The sequence below is a fragment of the Mustelus asterias genome, chromosome 10 (genome assembly GCF_964213995.1).
Source record: "Mustelus asterias chromosome 10, sMusAst1.hap1.1, whole genome shotgun sequence".
Classification (NCBI taxonomy): domain Eukaryota; kingdom Metazoa; phylum Chordata; class Chondrichthyes; order Carcharhiniformes; family Triakidae; genus Mustelus; species Mustelus asterias.
The window spans coordinates 72834783-72848123 of record NC_135810.1 but is presented as its reverse complement, the minus strand read 5'-3'; the positions used below and the strand labels follow the sequence as shown (position 1 = coordinate 72848123).

General features: G+C 39.4%; 1 protein-coding gene across 1 annotated transcript in view; it reads right to left on the bottom strand.

The window, feature by feature from the left end:
• eif5b (eukaryotic translation initiation factor 5B) overlaps window positions 1-13341 on the bottom strand; it is a 107939-nt gene that overhangs the window by 15422 nt on the left and 79176 nt on the right. The window contains exons 16-19 of the mRNA XM_078221931.1: window positions 11558-11740; window positions 8909-9070; window positions 1162-1293; window positions 62-193 (exon numbers count right to left, since the gene is read on the bottom strand). Of these exons, the coding sequence (XP_078078057.1) occupies window positions 62-193; window positions 1162-1293; window positions 8909-9070; window positions 11558-11740 (609 nt within the window). The remainder of the gene's footprint in view (window positions 1-61; window positions 194-1161; window positions 1294-8908; window positions 9071-11557; window positions 11741-13341) is intronic.

The window sequence follows — 13341 nt, the reverse complement described above, 5'->3', positions numbered from 1 at the left end:
AGTTGTATAAAAATTGAAGTTAAACCAAAGCAGAAAAGAGATTTCAAATTCTAATACTTACCGGCACACTTGATGCCCGAAGATATTCTAAGAGTGCCTCCAAAGAGCCCAATGTAGAGGCTTGTACATAAACACCTTTATCCTCAAGTTTAATAGAATTCAGCGTTTGCTTCAGTTCATGTTCTAGTTCATCCTGTTAACAGTAGCATGATAGGGCACCAAATTACATTCTAGTCACATTTTCAAACTTATATCTACATTGAAAGTGTGATGGCAGCGTTAAAGATAAAAGCAGGCAAATATAATTAAAGTTGCAAGAAAATAGATATTCCCAAATGTATTAATCTAGTTTCTCTTAAACTTGCACCACAATAGCTATGCAAATGTATTCCCAATTATATACCAGCTTCAATGCAGAAAAGAGTGCCCACAAAATGATCGATATCCAAAACGTGAACTTTGCTAAGAAAAAAAAGTACACATCGTTGTTTTACACTAGATTCAAGGTTAAATTGGAATTGGTCAATTCACCTGTTTATTTTGGCAAAAAAACACATAACTGGCTAAACTTCAATCGATGTTAAGGTGCAGATGGCAATATTCAAATTTACAACCATTAGATACCATGTAGTAGCAGATTATTATGGTTTTTAAAAAGATCTCATGATCCACAAGAATAAAAAACGACTGCAGTTCAGTTAGTGCAATTACATACCTAACCTGAACAGCAGGTTACTGCACAGAATGTTCAAGAACTCAGAAGCAAGACCAATAAAAGTAGACCAGTAGTTTGTTGTGTTAATACAGGAAAATTGCAAATTGCTCATGCAGTAGTTCTGAGAGATTCTCATTCAATCAGAATGATCTATCTAGGGTGAGGTATTACTTTAAAGAATCAAGGTTTACAAAATACAGAAAGCAAGTGCACACAGAGGAGGAAAATGGTGCAGATTTCAAACACCAAAGCATTATATAGATACATTTATTGATTTTGTTGTCAGTAACTGAATTTTATGCTTTTATGGACTCAGAAACTTTATTTTAATGGTGATTCATTGGAGTTCTTACAAACCAAGCTGATGGTCAAGAGATTTCAGCAGTTCTTAAAATTTACCAAAGTTTATATGTACTTGAAATGCTTTCAGACAATCAAATTCAAACCTTTAGAACTGCAATTTCATCATCCTTGTGGGCTATTAGTAGTGGTAGACCTGCAAGAGATTTCTCCAGATCTTTAGCAAGAACCTTCACACCTTGTGCAGCCCAGACTTCCTTTTGTTTCTCATACTGATTCTGAGGGAAAAGAAAGATATCAAAATCATTATAAAGTCAAAATTTCATGACATAACCATTCTACATTTTTGCAGGGGAAGGGAAGAATTGTTCAGGAGAGAAGAACAATAACATTGGCTGAAATCACAACTCTTCTGTTGGCATCCTCTTAAAAATGTCAGTTAAATTAACCAAAAAGTTACAGCACACTTTCAGAAGGGGGGCCATTAGAACAGTAACGCTGCCTGATTTTCTTCTTTCAAACACAAGGTAATTATATTAGATCTATTGCTACCTAGCCTGAGGTCAGCTAGCTCAGTTGTCCCAACAGGAAAGCTCAATTTCAATCATTTGCTTATTGTTTTGTCAAATATTTAAGATATCAATTCAAATCCTCTACAAAAATTCTTGGAATGGCAATTTGCTGAAATACTTAGTTGTTAAATCAACATATCTGCAACACAACGAACTGTCAAATGTTCTGAGATGAAGAACTTGCACTCAAAACTCCCAATTCAAAAATAATTGCTTTTGAAGGCTTCATTTATCAAGAATGGGAAAAGAATTTATTGTACCCACACAACCATTTTAATGCAATAAACTTTGATATTCTAGAGTTAACTGATACAACTAAAACTGATTCATGCAATGGAAATTATTGACAAAACAATTACAGTTTTTTGGGAATGTAACCAGCAGAATAGATAAATGCAAGTAGTAGTTTTGGATTTTCAAAGAACATTCAATAAGGTGCCAGAAAGAGATTGTTATGTATAAAGAAGTTATCTTAGATGCACTACATAATATATAAGCTCGTTAAGGATTGATAAATAGAAAAAATACACATCATTTTCAGATGGAGTCATGCAAGGACCAGTGTTTGGGCCTCAGCTATTTACAATCTATATTGATGACCTAGATGAGCTGACCAAACACAGTGGGAGGGATTTTCCAGCCACCCTTGCCCCAAAGCTGGAAAGTCCTACTCGAGGTCAACGAACCTTTCCATGGTCCACCCCTCACCCAGTATGATTCCCGTGGCAGGCAGAACAGGAAAATTCACTCCAGTGTATCCAAATTTGCTGACAAGACAAAGCTAGGTGAGAAAGTGTGAGGAGGATGTAAAGAAACTGCAAAGTGATAGAGGTAGACTAACTGAATGGACAAGTATATGATGGATGAAGATAATCCACTTTGGTAGAAGTGTAGAATATCTCTTAATAAGATGACACACCAGGAAATGTAGGTATTCAGAGGGAGTTGGCTGTTCTTAAAGATGAAGCAGAGGAGGTTAACACCTAGATTTGGCAGGCAATAGGAAGGCAGTTGCTGCATTAGTCTTCATCACAAAGGGATTGGAGTATAGGGTAGAGAAATCTAAATAAATTATGAATGGCTTTGGTGAGATCACGCCTGCATACAGTTTCTGGTGCAAGGGGCAAGCTCTTGGAGGGTCAAGTGACCCATCTGGCCTGTTGGGCCAGAGGACATAAATCCTGGTGTTGTGCGGGTCTTCCTTGCAGTTAGGAGTCGAGTCGTGCGGTACGGTAGCCGTTATAGCACTCTCTGTACATTAGTTATTTACCTTAATAAACCGTTCATTCGTTAATGTACTTGGTGGTCACCCGCCTTTGCAAGATACTAACATTATTACACAGCAAGCTCTCATATGGAATCCGCAAGGAAAGAGAAAGCAAAGTAGACCAAGAGACACATGGAGGCAGGATAAAGAAAAGGAGATGAGAGCCGAGGCCTATACATGATAACAACTCAAGTGTTTGGCCCAAAACAGGATTAGATGGAGGGAATTTGTCTGTGGCCTATGCTCTGTCAAGGAATGAAAAGGCCAAGGAGAAGACAACAACATTTGGCAACAAGGATATATTGGAAAGTCTTCCTACTGCTGCAGAAATCAGGAAAGCAGACCTTGTGTGAAAGCTTTTTCGAAGCAAACTCATTCAGCATTCTATAAATGTCAAAATGCTTCTTTTTGGGAAACTATACCCATTCAATTATAACACAGACTAATGGGTACAATATGTCAAACGGCTGTGCTATATATATATTTTTAAGGCCAATAAAATTGGTATGGGGAAGAGAAGAAGCAGCAGCAGGTAATCCTATTAACAGCCTGTGTGGCTCCAATCTATAGCTTGATGAGATGGACTTCTCCAGAAGCTCCCAACTCCAAAACTTTCGAGGAACTTGTGGAATTAGTCAAGGGACATTACCACCCGATGCCCTCTGTGATAATGCAGCACTACAAATTTAATTTGCCAAAAAGAGCCCCAGGGAGTCGTTAGAGGTGTCCGTGGCGTGCTCAAGACAAACAGCTGAACAGCGCAAGTTTGGGTCTGTGTTGAGAAACAGGCTAGTCTATTTTGTTAATAACATGACTATACAAAATAAACTATTAGCAGAGGCAGTGATTACTTTTAAAAAGGCATTAGAGGTTGCCCATGGTATAGAAAGTGCTGGAAGTGGTGGTGGTGTTGGGGGGGGGAGAAAGAGAGAAGAGATGGAGTTGCAGAGTGTATAAGCAGGTACGTTCCACCAAGTTTGGCAGGAAATCACTGACAGTCAAGGCACCAGGGAGGAGGGTGCAGAAAGTAATGAGCAAAGAGGCTCAGAGCAAAAGAATATGCAGAGGTATAGGGAATTTGGTCCACAGACCAGAAGCAATGAAGAATGCTACCGGTATGGGAGAGATCACCCCCAGGAGAGATGCAAATTCAGAGAGGCTACGTGTTATGCCTGCAATGAGAGGAGTATGTTAGGAGCAAATGTGAGACTAAGCAGAGCCTCTCAGAGCCTACTGGGAGGCCAGCAAAAAAAAAAGTCCCAACTCCAGTAGTGTTGAAAATAACCCTGAAAATAATTCTGAAATGTACAAGTTAACAACATCAATATGAATGAACATCCCCAAATACAACTGTGTGGATGGCAAATGGTCAGCCACTGGGATTGGAGGTGGATACGGGTGCTTCCGCTACAGTTGTAGGAGAACAAATGTGGGTTCGGTCCTAAAACGTACGAAGTCCTAAAACAGGACCTAAACCAGCCAGGTCCTAAAACAGCCAGGCTACCAGGATATACTGGAGAAGCACCCAGAGGAAACCCACGCAGACATGGGGAGAACATGCTGACTCCGCATAGACAGTGATCCAAGCCAGGAATTGAACCTGGGCCCCTGGAGCTGAGAGGCAGCAGTGCTAACCACTGTGCTAACCGGGTCCGGAAGCCAAGCCAAAGTTGTACAGAGCCCAACCTGTACACTATGCTTTATATAAGAAAGTTGAGTCTGAACTCATGCAGCTGGAAGAATTAGGCATCATCAAGCTTGTGCAGTTTTCAGAGTGGGCAGCTCCCATTGTGCCAATGGTTAAGCCAGATAGAACCATTCAGATATATGTGGGGATTACAAATTAACTGAATCAAGCAGAAAAATTGGATCAATATCCAATTCCAAGAATTGAAGATTAGTACATCAAATTAGCAGGAGGCTTAACTTATATGTGGAATGAATATACTTAACAAGATATGTGGAATGTGTGCCAACAATTAAGAGTTAGACAAGGCATCAGGAGAATTTGTTACAATAAATAAAGGCTTATACAGTATACTCAGCTACTCTTCGGAGGCTCATTGGCATGTGCAATTTTCCAGCGCACAATGTAAAGTTTACTACAGGATCTAGGTGGTTGCCAATCTAGATGATGTACTGATTATAGGAGCATCTGACAAATCTCAAAGAAGTTTTGAAGAGATTTAAGAAGCCGAAGTGAGGCTGAAAAGGGAGAAATGTACATTCCAGGCTCGTGAAGTAACATATATAGGGTTCAAAGTGGACGCAAGAGGGCTGTAGCCTATGGAGAAGATAAAAGCAATTAAGGAAGCACTAACTCTATAAATGTCTCCGATTTGGAATCTATTTTAGGAATGGTCAACTATTATGGGAGATTTATTCCTAATCTTTTTACAGTGTTGGCACCCTTGCACACACTGCTCAAGAAGCACCAGAGGTGGAATTAGAAAGAGCATCAGAAAGAAACTGCATTGCAGTCATCCAGTCTTAGTTCATTTTGACCCCTCAACCTGTAACACATTTATTACAGAAACAGAGCAGTGTTATTGCATAAGATGAAAGATGGTGCAGAAAGGATGCCTCGAGGACTCTGACCAATGCTGAAAAGATTACTCAAATCGAAAAAGAGGGACCAGCCATCATCTGAGTGAAGAAGTTCAATCAGTATATTTACTGACGGCATTTCATGGTAATCACTGACAACAAACCCCTATTGGGTCTATTGAGGATAAGGCCATTTCTCCCATAGTTTCAGTGAGGATCCAATGCTGGGCTCTATTACTAGCTGCCTACGAGTAAACTGACATAGGCTGGGCACACGGATTTCAAACACGGATGCTTTAAGCTGCCTTCCCCTACTCAAAAGTAAATGCCTCCACAGGAAATGGTTCTTGCCCTAAACTTCCTTGATACATTGCCTGTGTTAGTGCGACAGATCAAGTTTTCAACCTAGAAAGACCCTATATTAGCTCAACACATGGTCCTCCATGGCTGGCAATATGATAACAGGTCTGAGCAATTAAAGCTCGTTCAGATAAGATGAGTTAATTTGTGGGAAAGGCATATTATTATAGGGAGCAAGGGTGGTTGCTCCCACTCCCACTAGAAAGTTAAATGGACTGGCTGAGAGCTGTCCTAACATTCAAAGCCACTGTGAAGAAACAGTCATCACCCTCTCTACAAACCATACTGGCCCATTTCCTGAGCACCTGTAGAACAACACCTCATGTCACCAGGTGTTACCCTGCCAAGTTACAAAGGGGCAGATTGGACATTGTATTTCTGAATTTGGCGGCGACAGTGGAAGCAAAACAGAATGCACAGAAGAAGCATCACAAGGGCGTTTGGAGAGGGCATTTGAGGTGGATGACATGATATATATAAAGAATTGTGGTGCTAGTCTGAATTGGATTCCTGGAACAGTTGTGGCCAGAACAGGTCCAGTGTCATATGAATTAATTGTGTAAAAAAAAAGGAGAAAGAAACATTGAGAAGGAGAGAATTGCACAGAGAACTAGTGGGGCAGCCCACCCCTACCACGCTTCCAAATGAAAATAATGCAGCAGCAAACTACACTGAGGAAGAGCCAAGTAATGTTCCGGGGGAACTGGAGAAATTATCTGCACCGACACACACCTTCACAATGTCGAGAGTCAACTCATCGATGTTCAAACTGAAGCTACCTCGACTGCCGGAGCACCCGCTAGAGAATTTCGACAGTCACAAAGGATCAGTAAGTCCCAGCACTGACTTACCTTATAAGGGCCTGTGTTTGAGATCCATTTGTTGTATAATATTGTAAATAGTTCAACTGTTATTGAAATGAGTTAATCGGGAACTTAAAGGGGGAGGAATGAAGTAGCGTGTCCTTTAAAGTAGTCTTCATATCACTGTCTGTATATAGTTATTCACCTTAATAAACCATCCATTTGTTAATCAACTTGGTAGTCACCTGTCTTTGCAAGATACTACAGTATTGCTGTCATTGGCTAAGGAAGGATAGACTTGATTTAGAGGGAGTGCAATGAAGGTTCATTAGACTTAACTCCTGGGATGAGAAGATTATCTTAAGTGGAGAGAAGGAGTAGATGCAGTCATTTTTTCTCCAGATTTCAAATGAGAGGTTCTCTCATTGAAGTGTATAAAATCCTTAACAGCTTGACAGGGTGGGTGCTGGCAGGCTGCTTTCCTTGAGCAGGGAGCCTAGAACTAGGGGTCACTGTCGAAAATGGCTAAGTAGAAATTTATTCACAAATGCTGTTAATATTTACAACACTATCCCAGAGGGTTGCAGATGCTCAGTTGTTCAGTATATTCAAAACAGAAATTGGCAGAGTTTTGGATTTTTAAAAAAATCAAGAGAAATGCAGGAAAGTGTAGTTGTGGAAGAAGACCAGCAGTGAGTCAAAGGGTCAACTTCATGTTCTTATGAAAGAGGAAAATTTAATCCAGTTTAATGTGTACATCTCATCTGCTTAAATAATATTTAGTAGCAACATTGCAAGAAAAATATTGCAAACAGCATGGTCCGACAACACATTATCAACACATATACAGCAGCAATAAAAATTATAATACCTGTTTTTCTAAAAAATATCAGTTTTGCAATATTAAGTGTTTTTTAAAAATGGGGGCAGCGCAATGGGCCAGGAGACTCAAGCAGAGGCCGTGTAGTGGGTTTCCCGCTGGGCTTCCGTGAGTCTCCGGCTGTCAGATTTCCGACGCCGTCAGAAATCAGCCTATAGGGGCAAGACCACTGTGGGGCGGGGTCTTGCTGCCACTCTGCACTCAGTGGTGACAAAGGGAGGGGGGCCAGTGATCAGGGCTGGCCAGTCATTGGGGCATTTGATGGGCAGTGATGTGAGGTCACAGGGCTGGCCAGCAATCGAGCTGGTCAGCGATTGGAGGCTGGCAGTGGGACTACTGCACATGCACCGATCTCAATGCTGACAGATCGGTGCATGCGCAGTGGCCTGCTTAGCACTATGCTGCCAGCCTTTCCAATGGGAATAGGTCCCGCCCACAGCCTTTTAATGACATTCACACTACCGCACTCTGCAGTACACAGAGTATGGGAGATTCATTTTGAAAATCCTGCTGAAAAAACCAGCAGGATCTATTCCAGTTTTTACGCAAATTCGACATTTAGAATTTTTCTGGGAGAATTTCACCCAATGTTCCCATTCCTAAGTATGCAAAACTTGAAATGAGAGCATAAAGCCAAGGGCAGGATCAAGCTCTTCGACAGACCAAATTTCATCCAGGTAGTATTCCAAACTTCATATCACTAAGTCAACACTATATCGAATGTCCTGTGTTTGACTCTACGGTCTCAGCTGATAAATTACTTTACATTTTTTCATCTGTGTGTACTTTAGAAAAGTGTACTTTTCAGTCTGTTTAAAATTCTCTCATCTAACTGACCTCAGTTACTAAAATTTATAAATCTGGGTTCAATTGACAGTTTTTATTCCATTTAAATATTTCATACACTTGAGTGAGGATCCTCTCGACTCTTTTCAATGGATTCTAGAGCTTAATATTCTCTTCCTTCATAGCTGAATTTTAAAATTGTGTTAGTCTTGCATCTCCATCTCCCAATAATGACCAATGCATATGCATCTCTTCTCGAGTCAGTTACCAAAATTTTATGCTGTAACTATTTTCCTCATCATTTTGATTCCATACAATCAAATCGATATATTCCACTAAACTAGATATCTGACAAGAGAACCTCACTTAGTCTTTAGGCTTCATGAATTCATTCCTACTAAAATCACAAGTGTTAAGGGCACACAGGTGTGGATACAGTTTCTGGTCCAACTCATGCAGAAAAGGATGATGACTGGTAAAATATATTTCAACAGATTTTGAAACGATGCAAGGGATGAATCAGTATTGGGAGAGAGACATAGCGCTCTAACTTTGTGATGGCACAATGAGATTATAAAAGCCTTTAAACAAACAAGAGTCACATAATTAAGCTTTTTTATAAATGCCACACAGAAATATAGAATGTAAAAGATTATAAAATAGCATTATTTTCCATACTTTTACTCTCAATTCTTTGAGAGGTGGTGGTAATAGGAGACCTCTGATCTGTGTAACTATAGGGCCTTCAACTCCAGGAACAATAATAGTATCTCCTTCCTTCATATTACCATTGATCAGAATCACATCAATAGTCGTTCCCATTCCAGGAAGTGCTTTTACCTAACAAAAAAGAATCCAGATAAAAAGATACAAATTTACTATTGCGTAATATATAGTGCGGTTCCTGCCATAAGGTCCATTCTTGGTCACACCTTCTGTTAATGCACCCTTTTCCAAAAACTGCTCACTCACAAAGTTCTATGAACATGAACGATACTTTTTTCCTCTGATTATCTATCTGGACATCAGAATCAACGGGGTGAACGGAATGTTGTCGCCACCTTAATGGGAGACATGGATCAATTTTACTCAGTTGCTGGTACTCTCACCTTTGAAGGTCAAGAGTTCAAGCCACTATGTGGCTTGAGCATAAGCTTTGGGATGATATTTCAATTAAGTAAATTGAAAAGTGCAATGTTTCGGTAAAGGTGTAAAACCGCGAACCTGCCTGTTGATCTAGGTGGATGCAAAAAACTTTATAAATCAGCTTGGACAAGGAGAGACCCTTTGATAGTATGTTGCACATGCACCTGCTCTCCAAAATTGGATTTGGGGAGGGAATTCACCTGCTCAACACAAACGTCAGTAGTGCAGTTGTTGGGAATTGGAACGCTTTCTGAATAAATTTGGAGTCAGATAAGGCTGCCCTCTCTACTATTTGTCCTGCTTATGTGCTGTATCTATCAGAAAGGATAACGACATAAGAGGTCCTAGGTTGTGACCTAGTACCACAGCTTGAGTTGCACTTATCCAATAAATCATTGTTTAAAAAAAACTATAACAATGCTGCCTATATGATTCTCTTCACTCATAACTTGGGTTTATCATAGCAGTAGATTCAAGATGTTAATAAATGCAGATTAGCAACTATTAATCATGGCAAGTTCAAATTCAGACAGGAAAGGATAGCATTTTATAATAACCACCAGATTACACAACTAGACAACTATCAGGCTTTGGGGCATTTTTGACCATGTTTCCATAGAAACGATCATCAGTGGGGGAGGGGGTTAATGTTTAAACATCGTGCTTTTAAAACAAAGCATATTCATCTTTGTAAATAAAAACCTAGCCAAAAGGTAGTTAAAATTCTAATGAGCTTGTATGCAAGTTGTTTGCCTAAAGTCTGAAAACAATAGGCAATGTGTTGCCATCTTTTTCACACTCCTTGTGTTAGGAAACCCTTAATGCCAATCACTCAGCAGAGGTGTTCTAGAACAGGCTCAATGCTCCTGGTTAGGAATAGGGAAATTAAAAATAGGGATAGAAGCATACATTGAATACCATGGGTGGGATTTTCCGGCCAAGCTTGCCCCAAAATCGGAAAATTCTGCCCACGGTCAATGGACCTTTGCACGGTCCACCCCCTCTGCCCACTATGATTCCTGTGAAAATTCCCTGCCCTTTATCTTTAAATAAAAAGCTAAAAGTCAGGTCCCCCCCCCCCCCCCCCCCCCGCCCCCCCAACTCAGTAAACTAGTAAGCAGTAACTTTGGTTAAATCAAGTAATGATGACTAACTGACTGACATGGGGAAAATATAGTATTTCTATTATTTTGTATTATTATAGTGACAGGTTAAAATGATCAAATTACATTAGTCTGATTTCAACTTTTATTCTGTATATTTACTTGCTATATTTTCTTAAAGACTGGATTAGTTGTAAGTATTCGCATTCCAACCATTATTCATGTAAATTGAGTCTGTGTCTTATAAGTTCTGTTTGTGAACAGAATTCCCACTCACCTGAAGAAGGGGCTCAGAGCCTCGAAAGCTTGTGTGGCTTTTGCTACCAAATAAACCTGTTGGACTTTAACCTGGTGTTGTTAAACTTCTTACTGTGTTTACCCCAGTCCAACGCCGGCATCTCCACATCATATTTACTTGCTGACAGAAATAAAGCAACTCAATAATTTATATCTTGGCTCCTCTTAGCAAGTCTTAGTCTACTTTTGGATTAATGAGGTGCACATGGGAGCATGTTGGAGAGATACAGATAATCAGTTCAGATCATGAAGGGATTCTATTGTTATGTCACATAGTTTCACTATCATATAGTGTGCAGTATGGGCACATCCCCAAAGGCAAGATACTCAGGTTTCGATGAGTAGTCATCAGCACTGCTTACACAAGGGAATATCTAAAGCTTCACCTAAACTGGTAAATAAGACATGTTTTTTTTTAAATTCAAGCATGTTTCCATAAATTAAGATTTCAGAACAAGCATATTTTAATGAACAGAGCACTCCAAGTTCCTATCAATCAACTTTATTTCAAGTTTACAGGGACAACAGTGAATATTTTCATTTAACTGTTAATGTTCACTAACTGCTTGAAAAGAGGCAATTATGTATGGTGAAGGTTCACTTTTGCTTGGTAAAACCCTTGGATAACTTACACTAGCGGTTTAGTAAAGTTTGTTGGAAATATGGGTAGAATACAAAAAATTTCGTAGAATCCCTATAGTGCAGGTGGCCATTCAACCTATCGAGCCTGCACCGACAACAATCTCACCCAGGCCCAATCCCTGTAACCCCATGTATTTACCTCCATAACTTGAGCTCTTAGTTCCATTGAATATACTAATCTCTTAGCAAGCATAGTCTGAGTCAGTTCCACAAGCATTGCAATAAGGTTTCCCATGCCATCTCCAGTGTGAGCTGATGTAGGAATCAATGACACAAATGTACGTGGATCTTTGTTCTCATAAAATAAAGCAGCATTGAGACCCTAAAAATATAATGCATGATATCCATTAGCAATACACAGATAAATATATGCCTTATAAAATATTTCAGTCAGTAAGATAGAATCATTTCACCATAATAACTACAGAAAATTAAGTCAAGTTGACACAGAGCTAAAAACCAAACACTTTAAATATTAGTGGAGCTCTCAATGCATTGCACACTGGATATGTTGTTTATTTTTAAATTCTCTCTCAGGATGTGAGGAATGCTGTGAAGGGTACATTTCTTATTCCTTTCCAATTGCTCTGAGACGCTGATAGCACTTTTTGAACCTCTGTAGCCATGGTTCCAATAATGCTATTAAGTAGAGAATTTCAAATTTAGCCAGGAATGACGGAATTGCACTCTATGTCCAAAAAGGCTGGTTTTGCAATTTAGGAGGAACTGAGCGGTGATTGTCTTCCCAAGATAATGTTGCTCTAGTCTTGTGATAGAGGCCATGAGGCTGGTAGGCAGAAAGCTGGTCAGCTAATTCTCTGCAATGCATCCTTTTACAATGCACTCCATTTTAATCTCAACTGTTTTTTTTCGTTTTGTAAAAATAGCACAAGACAGGAAGAAAGATACACCAGGCTAGAAGCAGGTGCCTTGTATTTAGTAACCGATACGCATGGAGATGAGGAAAATCTGGATACACTCATTTTAAAAAGGGGAGAAGGATAAACCTAGAAGTTACAGGTCAATCAACCCAACATCAATGATGAGGAAATTTTGAGACACAATAATCGGCAATAAAATTAATTGGCATTTGGAAAAGCATGGGCTAATAAATGAAAGTCAGCATGTGTTTGTTAAAGATAAATAATGTTTGATTAACTTGATCAGTTCTTTGATCAAGTTGTGGAGTGAGTTGATGATGTCTACATGGACTTTTAAAAGGCATTTGACAAAGTACCACATCCTGGACTTGCTTGCAAAATTAAAGCCGGAGAGATTAAAGTTGTAAAGTTCTATTTGTACAGTATGGGTACAAGATTGGCTAAGGGTCAGAAAACAGTAATGGTAACAGACTAGAAGGAATGATACATTGGCATCACCAAGGATCAGTATTTGATACATAGTAAACCATTAGCAACATAATAATAAACAGCAATATTACATAGACAAGCTGGTGAAATGTACATACAAGGAGACATGAAATTTAATGCACAGAGTATCGCAAAATGATACAACTTGAAAAGAAGAATGAAGAGAGGCCATTAAGGGTAATGTTTTTAAAGGGATGCCGGAGCAGAGACACCAGGGGTTGTACGTACACAAATGTTTGAAACTGAAAGGACAAATTCAGAACGCCTTTAAAAGAGCATATGGATCCTTGGCTTTACTATTAAGAGATATACTGTAAAAAAAATCAAGGAAATTATGCTAAATCTTTTATAAAACACACTGGTTAGGCATCAGCCAAGGTAGTGTGGTTAATTCTGGGTTTCACACTTCATAAAGAATGTCAAGTTCTTGGAAAGGGTGTAGAAAGATTCACCATAATTATCTCAGGGATGAGGGATGTCAGTTATGTGGAGAGAATGGAGGAGTTGTGGTTATTCTTATAGCAGAGAAAGTAAAGGTGATAGTTTTAGAAGT